The sequence below is a fragment of the Trichosporon asahii genome (genome assembly GCF_000293215.1).
Source record: "Trichosporon asahii var. asahii CBS 2479 unplaced genomic scaffold scaffold00075, whole genome shotgun sequence".
NCBI lineage: Eukaryota > Fungi > Basidiomycota > Tremellomycetes > Trichosporonales > Trichosporonaceae > Trichosporon > Trichosporon asahii.
Window position 1 is genome coordinate 285,702 of NW_014040850.1, and position 23,187 is coordinate 308,888.

The following is a 23,187-nucleotide window of genomic DNA, read 5'->3' on the forward strand; positions in this document are numbered from 1 at the left end:
TTTCAAGCTGCCGCTCCGAGCTCACCAGAGGTTGACGATTAACACCTCGGTCGACGCGAGCGAGAAGAGCGCACTCTTGCGCTCGAAGTCCTGGTCTTCTCCTCGCTCTCGACCGTCCGTGCCTTCGACGTCCATGACTAGCGTAGAGCTGTACGCAGACGGGCACATCCAAATACCCTTCGTAGTCTGTTGACGTTTAGACTCGTCCATGACGTCGAAGCTGGTACCGAACAGCCGGTTCAGGAGCGTGGACTTTCCCGTCGACTGCGAGCCAAAGACGGCCACAATGTCGTAGGAAAAGCCTTTGTCGAGCATACCCCACTTGTCCAGGGCCTTCGACAGGTCCTTACTGATGCAGCGTCAGTGTCGGAGTAGCGTGACGGTCACAACGGCCAGTCGGTAACTCACGTAAACTCCTGCTTCTCATTGACGATCTGCAGCTGGGAGGTGTGCTTGGCGGGAGTGGTGTGGTTAGGCTGCGCGACTGGCGCCGATGCCGGGGCAGCAGTAACCGGAGCAACGTCCGGAACCGCAGGAGCCGCAGCGGGTGTCGGAGCGGCAGTGGCGGCGGCGGTGGGGGGGCTGGAGTTGACAGCGGGGGCGGGCGATGCCTCGGGGGCACTTGTGGGTGCGTTCCCCGCTTCCTGGCTCATTGTGAGGGAATCGGGTTGCGTGTGGGGTGATGGAAGCGATGAAGAAGTGAGGAGAAGGCGAAATGTTGATCTGTCGGTGCGCGCGTGCACCGAACGCCATGACGTGCCAACCGGCGGCGGTGTGAAGGGAGGGCCATTTAAGCGCCATCACAGCCATTCAGCCTTGTTTGGTCCTGTCCTACATCCTGCGCATAATAGTACCTTACGCATGGTAGGACCTGGACTATCGCTCTAGCTCATCGTCGTCTGGCCCGGCTTCCGGCATGGGGATTGCGGCCCATGCTCAGCAAGCAACCCTGGAGCCAAGGCCCACGGACGAGAGCCCACTGTTTCAGACTTCGACTGATGGCACTGACATATCTATCTCTACCGCTGACCTCTGCTCCAGCGAACGGTGCCTCGCCGAACGGAGACACCTACTTGCGCCTGCCCATGAACATGATGCCATTAGTCTTGCCATTCACGGGAGCTCGAAACGGAGTGCTCGACCAGTACAGCACGTACCACGAACTCATGCTGTTGTTGAGGCATTTAGGAACGCCTCCAGACCATCGCATTGCCCTGTGTCCAACAATCGGAATCGGCTCATCATTGGAGCCGAACGGACCGTGAGATCGGCAAAATTATGTTCCACCTCCAACGCCCAGTCCATCCATCCACACCACACCACCACTGACTGCCCAGGCGCTGCCTCCACGATGCATGCAGCATGCCCCCTCCAAGCACACAGTTCACTCGCACGCCGCAGCCCCGCCCAAGACGTCTCCGAGCTAACTCTCGCCTGAGCGTGCACTGGCACGTTCCGGAGCGATTCCCATACCGATGACGTTCCGAATTCCTGCGATCGCTTTTCCTTCTTTACTGCCATATGATATTCATTGTGGTCCTATGCGGATTTGCCCTTTCAAGAGGACTGTTTTCTAGTGGTGGCCGTGCGAAAGGGTGTCGTGGGGCTCGTACTTGAGGGTGTAGACTGGCGAACGTCAGTTCGACTGCTTGGATGCCAATCACGCGATACCTACCGGAGCCGCACTCGGTGCAACGGGCGTGCTTCTTCTCAGCAGTGACGTCGATCCAGAGCGTGTCGTGAGAGTCGGCGGGGAAGCCGGTGCAGCCGACCTGGCGAACGGGGTAGTAGGAGAGGACCTCGATGGGGTCGGCGAGGGTGCCGATGCGGTCAGCCTCGAGGGGCTTCATGTCGAAGACGTCAACGCCCTGGACCTTGCCCATGAGCTCGAAGCGCTCAATACCGGTGGCCTGCTGCTCGCTGTGCGTGTGAGCGTGTCTCCTCTTTGTCTGCGCAATCCGGAGTTCCTTTATTCCACCCGTCCAATCCTCCATTCCACCTTCTACACTCCGTCTTCTGCTCTCGGCGACGTCAAACACGACGCGAATGCACTCACTCAGTGGGGACTTGACCTGGCTGCACGCCGGGGCCCCTTCGATAGTTAGCATGCAACAACGAAGAAAGACTTGTGTCGATAGACGTACAGAAGCTCGGGGGGCTGAGCACCACCGAGGCGGATGGCGGAGAGGGAGAAAGCGCGGGCCGCGGGGCGGGCGGCGAGGGCGGGGCGGGCGACGGCCTGGGCGGCGCGGAGCGAGCGGAGGAGGGCGACCATGACGACGGTGTAGGGATGAGTGGTGAGTTGAGTCTGATGAGTCTCGAGTCTGGTGGTCCTGCTGCCAGGCGTTGAAAGAGGTTGCTCCCATTGGCAGTGAGGATCCGTCTCCGCCCGAGGGAAGCGACGGAACCAAATCCGGCGGGCTGGTGGGACGGGCTTACCTCGTTGTGGCACTTGACGCAGGCTCGCGCATGATTTTGGGCCCCAGCGTACACTGACCCTGACTCAACCAGACGCGTCGACCTGAACATTGCGACCATCGTCATCTTGCCATCTCAACCTCTCCCATCAGCGCACGACCATGCCCGACTTCTAACGTCATCCTCACTTTCAACATCGGGGATTTTCTAACTACTAGAGTGCGCGACCCGACTCTTGACTTTGCCCACCCGACACCCCTATCTCCATCCAGGAACCCCTCCACCTTTGCTCGCAATGTCGTCGCGTTTGCCACTGCAACCTCGCCCTGACGGCTGGTTGACAGCGTCGAAGAACCCCAAGCAGCCAGTTCAGCGCCCGTTGGTAAAGCTCGACGCAAACGTTCACCACGGCATCTCCACTCCTCCCTCAAGTACGAGTCGCAAGCGTTCGGCCCCCGCTTCAAATTTGACGGCATCGCAGAGGAAGCGTCCGCGCGCCACTCAACCGCAGGCAACGCCGACGGCGGCCGCCAATCGGACTCTCGACACCTATCTCACACCCCCAACTACCACAGGAAAGGCCGCCAAGCATAGAAAGCCGCTCAAGAACGTGTCCCAAAATGCCCAGTCGGACGCAGCCATCACAGAGTGGCTTAGTGAGCCCCCTAAACGAGTTATGCCCAAGGACCGACCGGCACAGCAGCCCAAGAAGGCCACGCAACGCGCTCGTTCTGACTCGAGATCGCCAGTAAAACCCTCACCCCGTACTCCTGAACCTTCCTCGTCACAGAGAGAACTCACACAAGTCCCTCCGTCCGTCCTCGCCCGACATCAGCGGTTGTGCGGCCAGGACAGTGCTCGAAAGCGCGCGACGCGATCGCCGTGGCGGGAGATCACAGAGGAGGACGAGGCTGTCGAGCTGGAAGAGCGGCGCGCTGATCGCCAGCGGCGGGCGGAGGAGATCGCCAAGGAAAAGGAGCGCAAGCGACTGCGATTAGATGTGCGGGAGACTGTCGAGAAGCAGGCGAAAGACCGAATCGAAGGAGTGAGGCAGAGGCGCGCTTTAGGGCAGTTCAAGTCCCTAGTACACTTGTCTAGCGAGTCATCGTCCTCTCCGCACTCCTCATCCCCTTCGAAACCGGGAGCAGACTCCAGGCGTAATGACTTACGCCCATACTCGTCCGCCTTTGAGGAGCCGGTGTGTGAGCGCGAGACACAGTGGCCGAAGCCTCAAGTTCTGCCGTCGTCGCGGCTTGCCGCCATGCCGAGGCGTACGTCCCCGTTTAAGCCCTACATCGATCGACCACGAGACAGCTCTCCTAGCCCTTCAAAGCGTTCACCACCAAGACACGCTCGCGAATCTGAGTCGCCAGCGAATAAAGCGGCTGACGTCACAACGCCGAAGAAGCCAAGACGCCAACATCATCAAGTGACGCCTCCGAAATCTCGTTCACCGCAGCGTAATCAGCCCGAAACGTTATTCGTGTTCCCATTACCGAAGCCTCCTCCTCAGCCGGTGTTCGTGCGTTCCCCGCGGCCCTTCACAGAGTGGCGTCCAGTTGAGATGGAAGCGGAAACCTTGATGACTTGGAGCCTTGGTGGAGGTGCGGCATCAGCTGAGCGGAATGGGGATCTGCCTTCCAGCGATCCCCCGGTCGATAACGAGGAGCTGCCGGCCGTCAGCGAGGCGCAGGAACTGAATCTCCCTCCCAGTGACCCGCCTGCACTTCCCCCGAGTGATCCGCCTCAAGACTCTGATGACACCGAGAGTGTGAGTTGCTGTCATGAGCATCCATTGACACCATCAGATAGCACCATCGGTCCCGTCTCAGACATTCCCGGACCTGCTTCAGTCATCGCCTGCTCAGAAGGAGCCCTCCCCAGTGAAACGGGACATCGGGTTTCCGTTGCGGAGTTCGCCCCCGCGCTTGCCGCGCCTGTCCGTCTCTTCTGGGAAGCGGCTCGTGCGCCGATCGGGCTCTCCGAAGCGTGTTAACGAAGCCATCTTCGCCTCGCTGAACGACACTCCAAAGGCAAAGCAGCCCCTGCCGTCTCAGAAGCGACAGAACAAACGGCCACCTCAAAAGTCGACTCCTTCGGATTCGCAGCAGACGAAGCTGAGCGCGTTTGGCTACTTCCCGAAGAAGGATCAGAAGAGCCTTGAGTTCGACAAGTCCTTTTCGGACGAGGAGGACCTCGACTTTGGAGACGAGCACGTCGCGTGGACACCTCGTGCATCGTCATCCAACCTCGGCCGCGTCCCGGAAGCGCCTCCGCACCCATCCCTGCGCGAGGCGGGCCGCCGCGAACTTGCAAAGCGCGACGCTGAGGCGATGGAACGACACCGCTCGCAGCAGCGACCGCCAGCCACACCGTTTACAGACTCTAGCTCTCTTACCCCTGACGATGGTCCGCAGACCAGCGAATCAACCCGGCGCTGGTTCGCTGGCCTTGGTCACTCGTCGTCGGAACCGTCCTCAGACTTGTAATGCCGACAATGTTGTACTATGTATATGCTGTATTATGTTTCCACTTCTGCATGCTCTACTGCACTTTGCTGTGGCCCGCAATTCGACGCGGGCGGACTTGAAGGGTCGGAAGGAGATCACTCGAAGAGCCCAAGGTGGGGCTCCGCCACCCTCGGCTCTGTCGTCTAGGATTGCGCTTGTCAACAATGAACAAAGCACAGTGCAGCAACCGCACTGCGGCCACTTCACACTACACCGTCGCCAACCTTAACGCGCACACCGTTCTCCCTCATCACCTTCGGCATCATATGAGGGCCTACGAATCACACTGGCTCGGCCCTCGTCCTCGCCATGGAGTTGACGTCGACACCGCAGATTACCAAACGGCTGCTGTCTGCCTCGTCCTCCGAGCAGTCCAAGCGGCAACGGACGAGCGATGATGACCCAGCACCACATCTCCCTTTCAACACTGAAGCTCCGATTAGAGCTTTTTTCTGCGGAGTGTCGGATTCCGTTCGCTGGATATTCGAGGTCAGTTCAGGCGCAAAGCCGCTGTCGACGCCCAATGAGCTAATACGCAGCGTGGAGGAGGGACAACGGTCCAGCTCGCCGAGGCGGAATATGTCGTATGCGCCTCCGGGGAAGTGAAGGGTCGTCCAGAAACCGCAGTGCTCGTGTCTGAGGACTGGGTGTGGAGCTCGTGGGCAACGGGCAGGCTCATGGACCCATCCGAGTTTCCGGTCCCTACTGGCCCAGCGCAAGATGTGGAGACGGCTCCTCCGGTCTTGCTCTCGGGGGACGACATCTCAGCCGGCCATGTCTCTCCCAAAAGCAACAGTTCTACCTCCAGCAGCACGTTCTCAGCTCTTGCATTGGCATATTCACCACCTTCCCCGGAGCCTTCCGCGGCACCTGCCGTCATCGTTGCTGAAGAACTTATCGTCTCTACCCATTCCTCGCCTCCAAAATCCCCGCCCTTTGCCGCCTCAGAAGAGTGTGATCGAGACGCCAACATACACTTGCCAACTACAATGCCCGTGGCTCACAAGAAGCGCGTAGAGCTTTTGATTCTCGCGCTTCGTAAGTGGAGTAAACGTGGTAGTCTGCTGGTCTTCCTTCGAGACACAGGCATCACGTCGGCACCCAACCTTTATTATCAACATCGCCAGTGCATCCACGAGAACGTCCCAGGTTTGTCCGAGAGGGTCTATGCACCTGACGTCGATTCCGATGACGCCGAATGCGAAGGAGATTCAGACGCTATTCGACTACCGAAAACGATCCCGAAACATCACAAACCTCGCGTCCGCGCTATCATTCAAGCACTCCATACATGGAACGGCCGCGGCTCTCTCTCCGACTTTCTGAGAAGACTTCCGATTACCTCAGCGCTGCGACTATACTACCAACATCACCAAACTATTGCGGAGCATGTGCCTGGATTGTTGGAACGACGGGACATCAACGACTGGACCGAGGAGGGCAGCGGGTATGGAGAAGACCTCTTACCGTTGCCGGCAACGGTCCCGTTGAAGCATACCGCTCGGGTTTGGGCAATCATCCTCGCATTACGCCGCTGGGACAAGCGCGCGTTCCACAAGTTCATCAAAGGCCTGGACGTACCCAATGCCATGGCCCTGTTTTACCTGCATCGACAGTGCATCGAAGACCGTGTTCCGGGTCTGTCGCAGCTTCGACAAGACAATTCGGACTTGCAACTTCCTGTTGAGTCAGGCGAGACTACAGAGACTCTTCCCGCGTACATCTCCTCAAACCATGCTCCGCGAGTTTCGCTGCTTATTCGCAAGCTGAAGGAATGGGACAAGCAAGGCAACCTGACCTCGTTCATCAAAAGCCTGCACATCTCGTCGGGATTGAACATATACTATCGATATCGGGCATATATCGCAGAGCAGGTGCCCGGCCTCCCAGGCTACGAAGCGAAGGCGTTTCCAGCAACGGATCGGTAGCGGCTCCTTGTGCGCACATTGAAGAAGCGTAACGCTTTACAGAGCGCCGAGCGTGCCACCCCGCGCGATATTGTTCTACACCTGAGCATCGAGACAGCTTCGGCTCGAAGTGGACGACGGGTGTGAAGCGCACGCCGAACTCTTTCAACGCGCCATAGCTGGGTAGGCCAGGCCCCACAAGAACCAGAGGGCAAAGGGATCCACAATCACTCGTGAGCCCGCCGCCCCAATCGAGCTTCCAACCCGCGACCCGCGACTGTATAGCCCGACACGAGACTGTCCTCATGGTCCAAACCCTTCCCGACCACTGAGACAGGGACGAGGTCCATGGCTTCCCCTTCATCCATCCGAAGCTGTTCGTACTGAATCTGCGATGCCATTCCGACTTCGGATGACATTGATGATGTCCTGATGACTGTTGGTTGAGCACTTCGGAGCCGGAACCATGCATGGCTCGGATCCGCGGAACGTGTGATAAGGTTCGGACCGACTTACGATGCTCCGCGAGGTTGATTCGAGTAGCCTGCGCAATGGTGTTGTAGTGTGCCTGATGTGACGTGAACTGGTGTGACAAGAGCCAGCCGTGCTCCCGTCCGTTGGTCTTATAAGGCCGACACTCCGTTGAGTCTTGCCCCATGTTTCGCAAATGCCCCAACGATGACCGCCGACCTTCAGCCCGAACTTGCTCCGATGGACACAGTCCTGCCCTTTGCGCCTGAACTCCCATTCCCGCCAAAGCAGAAGAAGCCCGCTGACCCTCTAACGAAGGCGATCAACGACCTGGCGGAACGCTGGATCGCAACGCTGCCAGACGCTCCGACCGTCTTCTCGCCAGCGGGCGTATGGCCTCTCCTTGCAATCTTAGCAGATGCGGCGACGGGCGCCGTCGCTGACGACCTGAAGGAGGCACTCTGCTACCACCCGACAGACGGGACCGGCCCACTGAAAGCGGCGATCAAGGTGCTAGACTGGCTGCGCGAGACGCCCGGACTCAATGGCGCCATCGGCGTGTGGATCCGGCGCACGCTGAGTGTCAAGAAAGAGTGGCTGGACCGCGTACCTGCCACCTCACGAGGGATCCTGCACGGTGCCGGGGACAAGGCGAAGCTCGACATTTGGACGCGCGAGAACACGGACGGGCTGATCGACGAGTTTCCCTGTGAAGCCGAGAACTTGGGACAGTTCATTCTTGCCAGCACGATTGTGCTGCAGACGACGTGGCTCGACATGTTCGAGCCGGAAGGTCAAAGCCAGCTCGTACGGACGACGCAGGGGCTCGACATTGTCCGATCCAACGGACAAGTCACCGTCGTGCGCATTGAGGGCAAGGCCGGCGAGTACAGCTCCAAGCCGAAGCACGATGTCTACCTCGTCCTTGGGATCAAAGGCGAACCACCATCGACAGTGCTGGGCAAGGGTCTGTCGCTCATTCGACACACGCCAAAGAAGACGACATACGAGCAAGCGAAGCGGCTGTCTGGACCGGGCATCTCCGTTCGGCAAGTCGAGCGGCACGAACCGCCAGACGATGGCAGGCCTTTCGTTACCGTCTACACCCACGCTTTTGAGGTGACGGGTGAACACGAGCTAGTGGGGAACGCCGTATTCGGTCTGCAACGTGCGGTAGAGCCAGGGTCCCACTTCCCCTGCATCGCAGATGGGGAGCTCGGCATCGACGGAGGGTCGCAGGTCGCCGTGGCCCGCTTCACGGAATCAGGCTTCAGCGCAGCCGCCGTCTCGGACCCCTGCTGGTTTGGCAGCTTTGCTGACCCCAACGGTAGAGCGACTTGCATTGACGTCAAGTTCAAGCGCGCGTTTGGGTTCCTTGCCATGGACCGGAAGACCGGGGTGGTCACGTTCGGAGGATGGGTAACGAACAAGAATCTCATCCGTGATTGAGCTGTGGAGACCTTGACAGATGCATTACTTGCCATTATACCGGAACTACTCTACAATTATGCCTCGACCTTTCTCCGCTTCCCTGTCAGATCCGCCCAGATGCCCTCGGCCACAAGTCTGAGCGTGCCCCTCGCCTCCCAGAGCGGGATCAGGGAGATTGTTGTCGCGCCGACAAACAGCCAGATGAGCACGATGCACACCCACGCCGTGAAGCCTTGCACTGAGTAGATGTACGAGGTGAAGAACTGCGGCAGAGGCACGACAATGATGAGGATGAACGTGAGGGACAGAGCAGCCCATGCCGCGATGCGGTAGGCGTGTTTCAGTCCTGCAGTGTCCTCGGCTGCAGCCTCTGCGGCGTCCTCCTTGACGCTGACTACAGTTGGCGTCGCGATCGCCTTCTCCTTATCCAGCTCCTCGGTGCTGCCGCCGGGAGTGAGATCGGGCGTCCTTTCGACGACCTCGACGGTGCTCTCCTCCACGTACGTCGCTGGGGCGTTGACGGCGCGCGTGATCTCCCAGTCAAAGTTCTCAGGCTTGACCAGGGACCACACGACGGTGATGATGCCACCGACGCCGATACTAAGCAGGTTGCCCGTGAGCATCTCATAGTCGCCGAAAGTAGTGTGCACGTCAATCTTCCCGTTGAGGCGGTACGTGATGCCAAGCCAGCCCGAGATGCCGGCACAGAACCCGAGGATGGCGCCGACGACGGCGCCGGTGCCGTTCGCCTTGCGCCAGGTGATGCACAGCGCGATGGGCACGACGGCGCACCCGATGATGCACCCCATCAGCTCGTAGAGGTACCCCATTGAGATGCCGATGTAGTTGAACGCGGTGGCGATGGCGCCCATGAAGACGGCGCAGAAGAGAACGGCGACGTGCGAGACAAAGAGCAGCTGACGCTCTGAAGCACGCGGGTTGATGTACGCCTTGTACACGTCGTAGGTAAGGAGTGAGGAGACGGCGATCTGCTCCGCACTGGCCGCAGAGGTGACGGCGAGGAAGAGCAGGATGAGCATCGCGACGGCGCCGGGCTGTCCCATCAGCGCCGCGGCCGCCTTGACGGCAGGCAGACCCTGGCCGACCTCATCGGGAGTCAGGCTGATGACAGGGTTGGGGCCGTGGGCAAGCGCGACGGACGAGAGACCGAGAGAGGTCGCAATGGCGAGCGGGATGGCGAACCAAGCCAGACCACCCCAGAGGAACGCCTTGACGCTTGTTGACGGGTGGGAGGCAATAGCACGCTGCCAGTAGGCCTGGTCGTTGAAGACGGTGCCGAAGTTGCCTACGATGTTGAGGACGCCGAAGATGAGTCCACTCTTAGAGCGCATAGTGAGATAGCTTCCCTGCGCATTGCCGGCGATGGGGTGGTTTTCGGCGGCGGTCGTGAGGAGCGAGTGCATCTTGGCGGGCGAGCCGATCGTGGGGCTGGTGGCGTACACGACAAGTGCGAACGCGATCAGGATGGCATACAGAGCCACAGTGTGGGTGTAGTCCGCGATCAGGGTAGCGCGCATGCCGCCGAAGGTGACGTAGACGGCGACGACGAGGGGAATGATGAAGCAAGCAGCGACAGTGTTGACCCCCGTAAGGGAGGTGACGGTTGCCGAACCGCCGAGGACAAGCATAGTGCAGACGATGACGTTGGTCGCGAGGCCGAAGAAGAGGAATGCGGCGTGCGCGACAGGTCCCCATCGAGCACGGATGAGCTCGACGTAGGTGTAGCACCTCGGTCCGTTCAGTTTGAGCTTGGCGCTGATCATGGCGAAGAGAAGGACCTGGATACAAGCACCTGAAGCGTACCAGAAGGGACCCGAGATGCCAAACTTGTACGCAGTCGCCGACGACTGGAGTAGCGTAGCGGCCCACGTCCATGCGGACACGATGCCGCTCGCGACGAGACCGGGCGGGACGGATCGGGATGCACTGTTGAACTCGTCCGAGCTCATCACGTAGGGTGTATAGCGGGTCTGCAGGCGCGTGATGGCCAACATCATGGCGGAGAAGAACAGGCCCATGCCGACGACGACGGCCCAGCCAGCTCCCTGCGGGAGCGCGGTATGTGTGTCGCTCATGTTGTGGTGAGTAGCTAGAGAGCAGTTATGCAGGGCTCAGACAACGCCAGCAAGGGTTCATATGTACCCCGGCGCCACGATAAGGCTGCTTAGCGGGACTCCGGGCTCGTGGTGGAGCAGATGGTGCAGGTGCATGGGCGGCTGATAGGAGTGGTGCCTCCGCAAGATAGCGCGATAAGGGCCTGGGGTGCCACAGGCCCACGGGGAGGTGGCGCCTGATAACACGCTCGACGGCCCACACCGGGTACTCCGCAGCTGCACAGACGCAAAACAAAGCCGTAACACCGATGATTTCCCGAGAGACGTGAGAGCAATGGGTGAACGTTCGTGGAGCTGCACAAGTCGTGGGAGAGCGCCCGATAGGTCCCATGAAGCGTTATTCCAGATCGCGGGGATCCGCCATCTTATCTCTGGCTCGGTCGAGCGACTTTGAGATCTGAACGGGCCAGGCCCACCCCGGTCTGTACTAAAAGCCTATGCTATCGACTCGATAGTGCTGCTGTGTGTTCTTGGCATCTTTACACAATGACTGAGCGCTGGGATATCGTGATTGCACGCGGCTGACTTCGCTGCTAGTGACAGCTCGCGGAGTGGTATCCCGGTCAATGAAGCCCGGAGTACCCTCTCCATTCTGTAATCTTCGGCATCGACGTTTACCGCTGGCAGTTGCGATGTGTTACAGATCCTGCGCTCAGGCTTCCTGGTCTCGAGCCAGATAGGAACATGCAGGCGTTCCCGGGAGTCTGTGTTCTCCTGGATATCAAACTTATGAGATCACTTGGACTTCGTCACACCCTTCACTTGGAGCCGGTCGAGCTCCTTATATCCTTCTCGCTGTCCATGAACTGCTCCTCCGTGACCCATCCCACGAACAACACCACCCCCGTATTCTCCTCCACACAAATGAATCCGAACGCCCGGTCGATCTCGACGTCGAGGAAGAGCGCCTGCGCGAACTTGGGAGGTGATGGCTTTCGTGGTGCCGCCATGCAAGTCGACCCGCGTGCGTGAGTGACAGCCGCAGCTCGGAAACCGCCCGAGCTAAACCTCGCCACGGCACTCTGACCTGCTGCCTTCACCCAAGTAGCATTGTCGGTGATGCCGGGGAAGTGATGGCCAAGCGTCTCCGGCTCCTCCTTGGCGGATCCGAGCCCGAAGACGTCGCTCTCCAGCAGATCGTGGTCTGCCGAGACCTTGAATCCGGGCGTGGTAATCTCGACATAAGGTCTGCCCTTGTCCTGAAAGGCGCACGATTCCTCGATCCTCACGGTCAGGCCTGGTCCGGCCAGCTTCAGGGCGTTCTTGTAGCTGATCGAAGAAGCGCCGTGTCTCCGAACCAGCGCTAGTCCGCGAGACAGTGTGTCCGAGGCAGAGGCTCCCTTCTCGCCTAGGACCAGGTAGCAGTTGATGGCGCCCGAACGGGGTTGATTGCGGCTCCGTCCTTCGACGCGGACAGTGGTGATGCCATCGGCACATCGGATGTAGCTCAGGCCCCGAAAGTGCTGCCTGAGCTTATGCTTGGAGATCCGCTGGAAGTGGGTGGTCCACTCCATATTGAGCCCGATGGCGCTCGCAAGGACGAAGTCGTCCTCTTTCTCAATCTTGGCAGGGCACTCGGTGAACAGGTCGCGCGTGCGCTGTCGCGCCCATTCGTCCAGGATAGGTTGATCGACCGCTGGCGTCTGAGTCAAGAGACCTCTCGAGTGCTCTGGAAGTCGGGCGAGCCACTCCTCCCTCACGCCGAGGTGTTGCGAGACCCACACAGCCACTGCGGCATCAAGGGCGTCATTGCAGGCCAGAAACTCGAGCGTGTCAAGTGCTGCATGCAGAAGGTCCGCATCTTCGACAGATCGGTCCACGCAGAGGGTTGTTCGTAGATCGGCTGAAACGTCCTCCGTGGCTGGGTCCGCGAGAATGGCGAGCACAGGCCACACCCCGACCGGCGAGAAGACGGTCGCTTTATCGGGTAAAGATGCTATCCATCGTGCTGCGAGATCGTTGATGGCGTCCGCGGGAGGATCGCTCCGGGTAGCTGTGTGTGCTTTAGACAGGCGCGTGGAAGAGCGCAGACGTTTCGCAGGTCGAGAGGTCAGAGTCATCGCAGGGAGGTGGAGGCAAAGGGCAATGGAGCTGTGTCGCAATGAGTTCCAAGTTAGCGAGGTTCGTCAGCATGAACTTGGGATCATGATCTGTTCCGGATGAAGGGGATCGAAGAGCCCGTACCCCGCTCCGGATCCCGAAAGGCACAGAGGGTACAACAAACGTTACACGCGTCGACTTCAACAATGTTGCACTGCCGGAGGTCAGCGTGACTCGACTGAAACGAGGTCTGGATGACGTTTCGTACCTGATGTCCGTCCGGACGACAAACCAACTCGACACCCGAACCTGCGTCTTTCGGTCTGACTGTCCTTCCTCGAATCTTTTGCATATCAGGTCATATGTCTTTGCTCAGCTTCTGACAGCCAGTCAGCCACCGTGACCAGCGCTACTCATCATCTGTTGTTTCCTCATCCTCTTCCGAGTCAGGCTCGGTCTTGAGCCTCTTGTTGAGTTTAAGGTCGTCCTCGTTGTCCATGAACTCCTCCTCTGTGACCCATCCCGCAAAAGCCACCACCTTTGACTCGGACTCAATGCAGAGGAATCCAAACGGGCGGTCAATGTTGATGTCGAGGAAGAGCGCCCTCCCAGGCCGGGGCCGAGCCGCTCCCTTTCCACTGAAAGTTGTAATCGCGGCAGCTGAGAAACCCTCACTGTGGAACCTCGCCAACGCACTTTGACTCGCCCCGTTGACCCAGAGCGGGCTATCGGTGATGCCGGGAAAGTGCTCGGATCGTTCGGACGCCTGACTCGATGCACGCTCCAGCCCAAACACGCCGTTACGCAAGAGATCGTGCTCAGCCTCAACCTTGAATCCCCGCGTGCTGATCGTTATGAATGGCTCCTCGTTGTCTGCTTTGCGGTGGTTCTCCCTCACCCTCCGAGTGAGGCCGGGGCCAGACATCTCGAGGGCCTCCTTGTACGTGGTGGGCAGGGTGCCATACTTGCGCACCAACGCATGCCCGCGGGACAGCACTTCGGCAGCCACTGCGTCAGGTTCGCCAATGACCAGGAAGCAATCGACGTAGGGAGAAGGCCCCCAACTTCTCTGGATCTTGATGCCCCGGATTCGGACGGTAGTTATGCCCTCGGCAGTGCGGATGACGTCGAGACCCCTCGTTGAGTTCTTCAGCCGGCCATCCTCCGCAAGGTGGAACGGCTTAGGCCACCTCATGTTAAGTGCAATGGCACTGGCGAGGACCATGTCGTCAGTCTTCTTGATTATGGCCGGACAGCTCGTAAAGATGTCGCGAGTGTGCGCTCGAGCCCACTGATCCAGTACTGCCTTGTCCCGAGGTGTCTTGGTGAGAAGGCCACGCGATGCCTCAGGCAGGCGACCGAGCCACTCCTCCTTGACGCCCAACTTCTTGGAGACCCATACGGCCACGGCAGCATCGAGCAGCTCGTTCTTGTCAAGAAATTCGAGTGTTCTGAGCGCAGCGTCTAAAAGGTCCCTCTCTCTGGTCTCCTTGAAGCAAAGAGCCTCCTCCAGGTCGGCCTTCACGTCATCAGTCGCAGCGTCCGCGAGGATAGCGAGCACGGGCCAGACGCCGACGGGAGAGAAGACGGTGGCCTTGTTGGGCAGCGTTGCTATCCATCGTGCGGCGAGGTCGTTGATAGCATTGAAGGGAGTATGGGCAGGACTCGTCATCGTGTGCGGAGCTCTTGTTGGGCGTCGGTATGAGCGATATCAGGGAGACCACCGCGGAAGCGATGTATCGAGACCGGCTTATATACCAGACGAGGAACAGCGGCGAAAGCTTGTGAGCATGACCGCCGCAGGATGAGGCGATTTGAGATGTCCGTATATCTCTGTCGGTGAGGTATAGTCAGGATGCCGATTGCGATCGCATGTTGGCGGCAACATCGTGCCGAGAACGAACGGCGTGACCTGGATGAAACGCAAGCTGTACGCAGCGACTCTTCGTTCCTGAGGCGAGTACACTTCAAATAGCTGAAGTGTGACAGCAGGCGATGGCGCATGTCAGTGGTTTGAGTCAGCGTGCGCTGTGCATGGTTGTAGAAATGGCAAGAAGGGAGGCAGGTTGGGGTCGGATTTCGAGGAAGGCGCCGGGCCCTTCTTTGGAACATGTGCCTGTGGACTGCATCGAATCCTGGGTTCGATACGGGTGGTGCTGTGGTGAGTTAGACCATAGAGAGCGGGTCAAGCGAGAGACGGAGGGTTCGCCGGGTGGGTTTGGAAAGCAATGATGTCGATCCATGATGAGGTGAGTGATGGAGCGTTGAGGAAGGTTGGAATCCAGCACGGTGGTTCATCTGGCAATGGGTTGGGCAATGGGCGGCCGCAGCTTCGCCTCCGTTCGAAGGGTCCAGAACGTCTGCACGGTCCATAAGCCAGTCTGCGCCTGCTCGCCACCGCTCCGACACTAGCGCGCTGCTGGACCAGGTCTGGTGCGCCTCTCGGACTCTCGGCAACCTAGCAATCAGCCGTTATCTGTATCGAACTCCGAGACAGGCACTGGCGTCAGTAACACTGCCGCTGGGCCCGACCCCGACTCCGAGATGAACATGCAGACGTGAGTGATAGAAGGGGGAGATTCAAGAAGAGAACAGTCACAGGAAATCGTAGCTCAATGCATTGCCTATCCGTACATACATAACCTATTGCTGTACTTGCATAATTTTAACTTGTTGAATGTTACTGCGTCACTCGTCGTTAGAGCAAAAGACAGCTTACAGGCCGGCCTTGCGGGGGACGGCGCCGCCGTCGAGGTGGCACTGGAGGTCCGAGGTGAGGAACTCGCTAGGGTAGTTGGCAGCGACCTGCGAGAGCATGTAGTCCTTGGCGATCTGGACGTGCTTGGCCGAGATGCCGGGGAGCTTGGCGACCTTGGCGGCCTCCTCCTCGAAGATGGGCTTGAGGTTCTGGACATTGATCTTCTTGCCCGAGTCGGTCGACTTGCCGTAGTGGTTCCACTGCCAGAGCTGGACACGAGCGATCTCAGCGGTAGCGGCGCTGTGAATGTTAGCCATGTATTCGGATAAGGATTGCACTCTGGATGCGAGGAGGGCTCGGGCAGCCAAGTCATGATGAGGAGCGGTGGAGGTCAGGGTGGAGGTGGAGGCCGAGTGTGGCAGTGGAGGCCACACGTGACCCTGAACCGCTCCACCTTTCCCAACTCCTCACGAGATGACTTCCAGAGCTTCCACGCATCCAAAACGCAAAGAAAAACTACTCACTCCTCCATGAGATTATTGATGGGCACGCAGCCGTTGCCAGAAATCCAGGCGGCGCAGTAAGAAAGAGCGGCGGCGATGTTCTCACGGACACCCTGGTCAGTGATGGCACCGGGGACCTTGGGGTCGGAGATCATCTTAGCGGCGACGTTGACGTCCTCGCGGCGGTTGTAGTACTGGTTGGGGCCCTTCATGTGCTTGTCGAAGACCTCCATGGCGATGGGGACAAGGGCGGGGTGGGCAACCCAGGTACCGTCGTGGCCGGCGGTGACCTCACGGAGCTTGTCGGCGCGAACCTTGTTGTTGACGGCCTCGTTGGCGGTGGGGTCGTTCTTGATGGGGATCTGGGCGGACATACCTCCCATGGCGGCGACCTTGCGCTTGTGGCAGGTCTGGATGAGGAGCTGGACGTAGGCGTTCATGAAGGGGACGGTCATGGTGACGTCGGTACGGTCGGGGAAAACGGCCGACTTGAGGGCACGCTGGCGCTTGATGAACGAGAAGATGTAGTCCCAGCGACCACAGTTGAGACCCGAGGAGTGCTCCTTGAGCTCGAAGAGGATCTCCTCCATCTGGTAGGCGGCGGGGAGGGTCTCAATGAGGACGGTACCACGGATGATGCCGGTGGGGGTCTTGCAGTAGGCAGTGGCAAGGTTGAAGACGTCGTTCCAGAGACGGGCCTCGAGGTGGTGCTCCATCTTGGGGAGGTAGAAGTAAGGACCGAAGCCGCGCTTGACGGTCTCGAGGGCGTTGTGGTAGAAGTAGAGACCGAAGTCGAAGAGCGAACCAGACATGGCCTGGCCGTCAACGATCATGCGGGTCTCCTCAAGGTGCCATCCACGGGGGCGGACGAGGAGGACGGCGTGGTTCTCCTTGAGCTTGTACTGCTTGCCGTTGGTCTCAAAGTCGATCTGGTTGCGGACGGCGTCGTAGAGGTTGAGCTGACCGAGAACCATGTTGGACCAGGTAGGCGAGTTGGAGTCCTCGAAGTCGGCCATGAAGGTCTTGGCGCCCGAGTTGAGGGCGTTGATGACCATCTTGCGGTCGGTGGGGCCGGTGATCTCAACGCGACGGTCCTGGAGACCAGGGGCGGCGGGGGCGCACTGCCACGAAGGAGCCTCACGGATGGCCTTGGTCTCAGGAAGGAAACCGAGGGGCTTGCCCTGCGAAAGAGTCAGCGGCCTGCTCACTGTATGGCGCGGAGGCCGGAGGAGATCTCGGAGTTCGCCAAAGCGAGATCGGCTAAGGGCCGGCGGAACATTGTGGAGCCAGGAGGCTTTCACGTTCTCTCTCGCTGAATGCCGACTCCGAAATCAACGTCGAAGCTACTCACCTTGTCGAGCTCGGCCTGGACCTTCTTGCGGTTGTCGAGAAGCTCGAGACGCTTCTTGTTGAAGCAGCGGTGGAGGACGGCAAGGAAAGCGAGAGCGTCGTCCGAGAGGATGTGCTCGGCACCCTGGGGGATGGGGAGGGTGAGCTGAACGCCGGCGGGAGCCATTGTGGAGAAGTTGATCGTGGGGTTGGCGGGGAGAGAGGGGGTGGTGAAAGTAGAGTTGCTCCTAGTAGATGGGCAGCTGGGAGAGCAATATAGAGACACGGGGAAAAGAAGAGGGGCTCTGGGTGCGGCGGTCTTAAGTCTTAAAAGGGCTGCCGTGCAGTGCATGGTGAGTGGGTGTGTGGGAGATGGAATCGGGTGCCACGGGCCAGGCTGGCTGGGATCGGCTGGACGGGTGTGCGGCATAGGTAGTAGACCGCGAGTTCCGTGAGCGCCTCATGCCCACGGGACCTCCACCCTCCACCGCCTCCACCTGCGATCAGGCTCAGGGGCAGGGGGCAGGGGCTGAGGCAGGGCGTCTCGGCTATGCGTCCAGCCGATGACGTTGAAGAGCGCACATAGGCGGTCCCCGCGAGCGCAGGCTGGCTGGGCTACACCGACATTTCACCGTCGGCACTTGTCGGGTCTATTGCTGCAATGATACCTCCACTTTTCCAATCGCCCTTCTGCTCTCATGCGTTCTCCGGTCCACAACCACCGATACCCCGGCCAACCCGTTGCGTGCGCTCGTCATTACGATGCATCCATGCCTGCCTCTGCTGCCGCGGGCAAACTCGCCAGAGATGCACTAGCTCGCTCGCTCAACCAGTCAGGCCCCGTGTCTAACCCCGCGTGCTGCACTCGTCGATTGCTGAACCGACCGGGGCGACCGCCGGGGTACTTTAGAGCTGGCTCTGTCGTTCGTCTTCGCCCGTCGCCGGCCCAAGTTTATCCGCACGCCCGCACTGCTCTGTGTCTAGCTGACTGTCGCATGTCCAATCACCGAGAGCCTCGCACCGAAGCACGAGCGAGCGACCTCGCTCGAGCATTAGAACCCAACGAGGCATACGCGGTAACCATAGCCGTACCCGTACAGTGGAGGCTGGGCCAGCCGGTCCGGTGTGGTTATCACGATATCGTGAGCGGCCGGTGTCCACCGCCCATCCGTCGGTAACGGCGCACGGTGTGTGTGTCACCACCCCTGCGTTGCGGGCGTCCGTGACGAGGCTTCTGATAGCGACGGCCGGAGCTGGCTCGTTCACTTGTTGGACATTGTGGGAACAGCGGCGCCCCGGCCTCGTATCTGGGGAGAGAGATTAGGTCATGTGCTCATGTGCATGCCCACTTGCTTCGAGGCGAGATGCGGTCCCTTCCTTGTACCTCGCTGTCCTCGGACGGAACAGCTAACAGCTTGAGTGTCATACTCTCGATCTGTAGATCGCGACGGCGGCGCACGGCACAGCGCACAGGTGATGCGGGCGAGATAATATCCAACACCGCTGATAATAATTTCCAAGGATTGCCCCGCCCTCCACCGTGTTCCACTTGCCGCAAGCCACAGGGGCCAAGCAGGGCCTAGCAGGGATCACGCAGGCAATCTCGGTATGTTCGGCACTATCAGTGGGTGGAGGTCAGGCACGGGATGCTGGCACGGTGCGATGTTAAGCGTATGAAGGGAAAAATGACGGGTTTAAGCGGAGCCTCTGATTGGATGCAACCGAGACCCGGAGGAGAGATATGACTGGACAAGTCTGGGGGACGTAGCCGAATCCGCCGCCGGTAAATGCACCACGCACACCACCACCACACACCCAGCAGTATGACTTCGATAGTGCTCAACGTTGAGCACCGTGCTTTCGACGATGCACTCGACACCGATAGCAGCACCGACACTGCGAAGGACCGCGCTCGGCACTGCACTCAAGCGTTGCAAGAAGTTGAAAGTCAGCTGCTCGCAAAACTCTCAGCCTCCGACGTCAGACGTACGTCGCTGCGACTTGCACTTATCGCGTTCCTGACCGTCCTGACTCTGGGCACACATGGCAGCGGGGCCAGATGCATCCGGCCAAGCGGGCGGGGGGCGCCGTAAGCGTAAGCGTAACCGAGTCCTTCCTCCTTAGTGCCGCTGTGGAATCCAGCCTCTCCCAGATTTGGAATACCTCCCCTTTCTGGCTCTCTCGATCGCATCCCCGTTGCCCCGCTTACCCCGCTCAATCCCAACAGGTCCCACCAGGCCCCAATAGCCCACCGGACGAAACGGTGAAGCGGTATGTTGGATGACTATTCCGGAGAGAGATGCTGCATCATGCTATGGGTCTATGGGCTTATGGCTTGCTGTTGGGGTTGGTGATGAAGGCGGGCGTGCTGGGAGGCGCGATCCAGCTCTGGTGAGACGAGCGCCACGCGCGGTGCATCTCGTTCGGGTTACCGCTCGCCGAGGTGAATCCGCCCATGAACACGTCGTCGGTAGCTAAAAAGAATCAGCACAACCTTCTCTGGATATGAGGGCCCCAAAGGTTGAATGCACGACATGAATACTACTGCGCTTCGCAAGTAGCATCTGGGCTCGCCAAAATTCCGGCGCGAAGATCGCATAATGAAACTCTAATCCCCGGTCATCGGGTCACGAGGTCACTAGGGGCACTGCCGAAACCGAGCGCAACCGCAACCGGAGATCAAGATCCGGAGATCGTGATCTGCACTGCGCTCGGTGCAAGTCACGCCACGCCTGGACCATGGACCACGCTGCGAGCGCATGGAGCTCGATGCCGGGTGATCCGCTCAATCCTCGGGCTCTAGCGATGCAGATGCTCAGATGCCAGTCCGAGTGGCGCCTCGATGCGCCTGATGGCTTCAGATCCGAGATCGTAATCGGAACACATCAACATGACCGGAGAACTCAACATGACCGGAGATATATGAAACGCAATGAAACTCGAAACCTGATACTCACTGTTAGAGGTCCAGCCCTTGCGCGCGAAGAGCTCGAACATGGCCACAGCCTCGTGGCCGCTCATGCCGAAGGGGACGTCGATGCGCTTGATGCCAGAGTTGGCGTAGTTGTAATACGTCTCGTCGATGGGGGTGTAGGCGTGCATGGTGCGGCGGATGGGGAGGCCGAGGCCCTTGATCAGCGAGTCGGAGGGAAGGACGTCGGTCTGGCTGAGCGCAGTGGCGGTGAGGACAGCACCACGCTTCATCTCGCGAGCGCCAGAGAGGAGATCGAGAATGACACGCGGCATCCCGAGGTTGTACGCCTCAAGGAGCTTGAAGTCCGGGCGGCGGTACTTGGAGGTGCAGAAGAGGGACTGGACCTCGTCGATGGCGAAGAGGACGGGGAACTGCGTCTGCGTGCTGAGAACGTTGAGGACGGCGTCGAGCGTCGCGACCGCCGTGTCCGAGTCCTCCTTCAGCCCGTGGTCGATGAGCTTGTCGAGACCCTCGCCCTTCTTGACAGTAGCATCGGAGAGGACGACGTCCTCGGTAAGCTTGACCTTCGATAGCGTCTTGCGGTTGACCGAGAGGAGCTTCTGGAGCATGTCGGTCGCCGCCTCGGGCTGGTCAAACATCATCTTCTCCTCGTTGTACGCAAACTGCGACGACGAGTTGACCCACTTCGAAGCTCGCGGCTGGTAGAAGACGATCCACCCAGACTCGAGAGCGTACGAGACAGCCTGCAGCAGCAGCATGCTCTTGCCCGCTCCCCGCTCTCCCGTGATCATGTACCGCGCCTCCTTGCTGTCTCCATCCTTTCCGTTCTCCAGCGCCTTCACAATGTCCAGCGTCGCCTGTCGGATGACAGTGGCAGGCGCACCCAGCGTCAGGTCCTTGTCAACCTTGGCCGGCAGTCCAAAGGTCTGGATCACGTCGAACGTCTTGCGCGGGATGACGCTGAGCTTGGCAGTGTTCTCGGCGATGATGCTCTCCTGTTATTGTTAGTATTCGGTCTCCTCCAAGCTTCCAGAACCACGATACCAACAGGGAAGAGCTGGACAAGGTCGGACATGTCCGGAGCCGGTCGCGCGAGGTTAGAGGTGAGCTTCAGACGGTGGACCTTGACGCGCGGGGAAGGTCCCTGACGCTTGGAAGGCGACTTCTTCTTCGCGAAACTCTTCGCTCCCATTTCTGTTGCGTGTCAGTATGCTGCAGTCGGCGGCATGTCATGTATCGGACGCACTCGGGGCAGCAGCGACAAGGGCGGAGGTCGAGAAGGCGGCGGCGCGCGACGACGAGGCGCTGGGCAGAGCGCGCCCAAGGGAGGGGAGGAGGCCGCTCATGGTCGCACACGGGGGTCGGTGTCGGTCGAACGGGCTGGAGTGGTGCAAGCGTGCAGAGGGGTGTGTTAGCTCGCGATTCCGCTGACTTTTGCTCGAGGTCGCAACAAGTCGTCTTTCGCGCAAAGAACGGGCGGAGGTCGCGGTGAGTCCGGGAGAAAAAAGGGAAAAAGTACCCGTCAGATATTCAAAAAGTTGAGCTCTGCCTGTGATCACCGCTGATGGCAACTAGCGGCCTGGTGGAGGTGGCCACCCAAATCTTCAAGGAAGGTGCACTTGCAGCTGTCCGACTTCAAGTGTACATCCCAGCAAGCATCATGGACGTCTCGCAACAGCTTGCAGACTACGCCGCGTCAAAGTAAGCTTGAGGTCTGTGATTGATAGCTAACAGCCAGGACGACGCAGGTGCTCGAGCGCCCGACGCCGATCGAGGTCGACTCAGGTCTCCTCGCCGCCTTCGACACGGTCCCGATCGACGAGGAGGAGTACGAGTGAGTGGCGAGGAACAGCTCAGACAGCGATTCTTAGCTGACCCCAGGTCCAACCGCGAGGCTCACATCCTTGCTCTGACTCTGACGAGTACGCAAACTCTCGTGTCCGACCTGTTCAACCTGCCGACGACGATGAGTGAGAACGGACCGATCGCCCAGCTTCCGGAGCCCATCACGCTGCTCCCGCGTGAGAAGCCCCTGCCGAAGCCCAAGCCTCTCACCAAGTGGGAGCGGTATGCGAAGGCCAAGGGCATCTCGCATGTCAAGAAGGACAAGAAGGTCTGGGACGAGGAGAAGCAGGAGTGGGTCAACCGATGGGGCCGCGACGGCAAGAACCGCGAGGGCGAGGACCAGTGGCTGCACGAGGTTAAGGGTGGAGAGGGTGAGTTTGGGCTGTATCAGCTCGGAGATGTAGGGTGTAAGCTGACGGCAGACCCCACGGTCGACCCGCGTGCCAACCTGCGTGCGGACCGCAAGGCGCGCATCGCCAAGAACGAGAAGCAGCGTCTGCGCAACCTTGCCGACGCGCAGGCGCACATCTCTGCTCTGGACAAGAAGCCCTCGACGGCGACGACGTCTGCCGAGAAGTCGACCGCGCGCCAGATCCGCAAGGCCGAGCTCGACCGGAGTATGCTCATCTCCAAGACGGCGACGGCGTCGATGGGCAAGTTTGACAAGAAGATCGAGGGCGAGCCCAAGGTGAAGGGCGTCAAGCGCAAGTTTGAGAGCAACGTCGGCGACTTCTCGAGCGAGAAGGAGAGCTACCAGACCCTCCTTGGCAAGCTTGGCGTGGCGGAGAGGAAGAAGGCGCCCAAGAAGGGCGGAGAGGGCGCCGACGGCGGCGTCAACGTCCGCAAGGCCCTCCGACACGAGGGCAGGAAGGCGGAGCGCTCCAACTCCATCAAGAAGAGGAAGGCTTAGACCTGTTCGTTCTCATAGACTCACACACACTGTATGTACTTCGTAGATGCATAGG

At 59.7% G+C, this 23,187-nt stretch overlaps 12 protein-coding genes across 12 annotated transcripts; 5 read left to right on the forward strand and 7 right to left on the reverse strand.

Moving 5' to 3' along the window:
• Nucleotides 1-21: 21 nt before the first annotated feature.
• Nucleotides 22-653, reverse strand: A1Q1_05674 (membrane organization and biogenesis-related protein; the record flags this gene model as incomplete). The annotated part of the gene is made up of 2 exons (XM_014320883.1): nt 22-349; nt 409-653. 2 exons carry the CDS (start codon nt 651-653, stop codon nt 22-24), a joined length of 573 nt encoding a protein of 190 aa, XP_014176358.1.
• A 920-nt stretch (nt 654-1,573) lies between these two features.
• Nucleotides 1,574-2,275, reverse strand: A1Q1_05675 (cytochrome c oxidase polypeptide iv, precursor; the record flags this gene model as incomplete). Its single annotated transcript, XM_014320884.1, has 4 exons — nt 1,574-1,626; nt 1,676-2,013; nt 2,057-2,092; nt 2,145-2,275. The coding sequence occupies 4 exons, from the start codon at nt 2,273-2,275 to the stop codon at nt 1,574-1,576; spliced, it is 558 nt and encodes a 185-aa protein (XP_014176359.1).
• A 438-nt stretch (nt 2,276-2,713) lies between these two features.
• Nucleotides 2,714-4,907, forward strand: A1Q1_05676 (uncharacterized protein; the record flags this gene model as incomplete). Its single annotated transcript, XM_014320885.1, has 2 exons — nt 2,714-4,189; nt 4,227-4,907. The coding sequence occupies 2 exons, from the start codon at nt 2,714-2,716 to the stop codon at nt 4,905-4,907; spliced, it is 2,157 nt and encodes a 718-aa protein (XP_014176360.1).
• A 330-nt stretch (nt 4,908-5,237) lies between these two features.
• On the forward strand, nt 5,238-6,856 carry A1Q1_05677 (uncharacterized protein; the record flags this gene model as incomplete). The annotated part of the gene is made up of 2 exons (XM_014320886.1): nt 5,238-5,417; nt 5,468-6,856. 2 exons carry the CDS (start codon nt 5,238-5,240, stop codon nt 6,854-6,856), a joined length of 1,569 nt encoding a protein of 522 aa, XP_014176361.1.
• Nucleotides 6,857-7,513: 657 nt separating this feature from the next.
• On the forward strand, nt 7,514-8,755 carry A1Q1_05678 (proteinase inhibitor I4 serpin; the record flags this gene model as incomplete). Its single annotated transcript, XM_014320887.1, has 1 exon — nt 7,514-8,755. One exon carries the CDS (start codon nt 7,514-7,516, stop codon nt 8,753-8,755), a length of 1,242 nt encoding a protein of 413 aa, XP_014176362.1.
• Nucleotides 8,756-8,811: 56 nt separating this feature from the next.
• Nucleotides 8,812-10,833, reverse strand: A1Q1_05679 (uncharacterized protein; the record flags this gene model as incomplete). The annotated part of the gene is made up of 1 exon (XM_014320888.1): nt 8,812-10,833. The coding sequence occupies one exon, from the start codon at nt 10,831-10,833 to the stop codon at nt 8,812-8,814; it is 2,022 nt and encodes a 673-aa protein (XP_014176363.1).
• A 797-nt stretch (nt 10,834-11,630) lies between these two features.
• On the reverse strand, nt 11,631-12,932 carry A1Q1_05680 (proteinase inhibitor I4 serpin; the record flags this gene model as incomplete). The annotated part of the gene is made up of 1 exon (XM_014320889.1): nt 11,631-12,932. One exon carries the CDS (start codon nt 12,930-12,932, stop codon nt 11,631-11,633), a length of 1,302 nt encoding a protein of 433 aa, XP_014176364.1.
• A 389-nt stretch (nt 12,933-13,321) lies between these two features.
• A1Q1_05681 (uncharacterized protein) lies at nt 13,322-14,584 on the reverse strand (the record flags this gene model as incomplete). The annotated part of the gene is made up of 1 exon (XM_014320890.1): nt 13,322-14,584. One exon carries the CDS (start codon nt 14,582-14,584, stop codon nt 13,322-13,324), a length of 1,263 nt encoding a protein of 420 aa, XP_014176365.1.
• Nucleotides 14,585-15,078: 494 nt separating this feature from the next.
• A1Q1_05682 (malate synthase) lies at nt 15,079-17,794 on the reverse strand (the record flags this gene model as incomplete). Its single annotated transcript, XM_014320891.1, has 4 exons — nt 15,079-15,370; nt 15,632-15,910; nt 16,135-17,294; nt 17,465-17,794. The coding sequence occupies 4 exons, from the start codon at nt 17,792-17,794 to the stop codon at nt 15,079-15,081; spliced, it is 2,061 nt and encodes a 686-aa protein (XP_014176366.1).
• A 1,471-nt stretch (nt 17,795-19,265) lies between these two features.
• Nucleotides 19,266-19,566, forward strand: A1Q1_05683 (uncharacterized protein; the record flags this gene model as incomplete). The annotated part of the gene is made up of 2 exons (XM_014320892.1): nt 19,266-19,428; nt 19,493-19,566. The coding sequence occupies 2 exons, from the start codon at nt 19,266-19,268 to the stop codon at nt 19,564-19,566; spliced, it is 237 nt and encodes a 78-aa protein (XP_014176367.1).
• A 675-nt stretch (nt 19,567-20,241) lies between these two features.
• On the reverse strand, nt 20,242-21,723 carry A1Q1_05684 (carrier protein; the record flags this gene model as incomplete). The annotated part of the gene is made up of 3 exons (XM_014320893.1): nt 20,242-21,372; nt 21,426-21,571; nt 21,624-21,723. 3 exons carry the CDS (start codon nt 21,721-21,723, stop codon nt 20,242-20,244), a joined length of 1,377 nt encoding a protein of 458 aa, XP_014176368.1.
• A 314-nt stretch (nt 21,724-22,037) lies between these two features.
• Nucleotides 22,038-23,132, forward strand: A1Q1_05685 (ribosome biogenesis-related protein; the record flags this gene model as incomplete). The annotated part of the gene is made up of 3 exons (XM_014320894.1): nt 22,038-22,078; nt 22,116-22,211; nt 22,259-23,132. The coding sequence occupies 3 exons, from the start codon at nt 22,038-22,040 to the stop codon at nt 23,130-23,132; spliced, it is 1,011 nt and encodes a 336-aa protein (XP_014176369.1).
• Nucleotides 23,133-23,187: the final 55 nt, after the last annotated feature.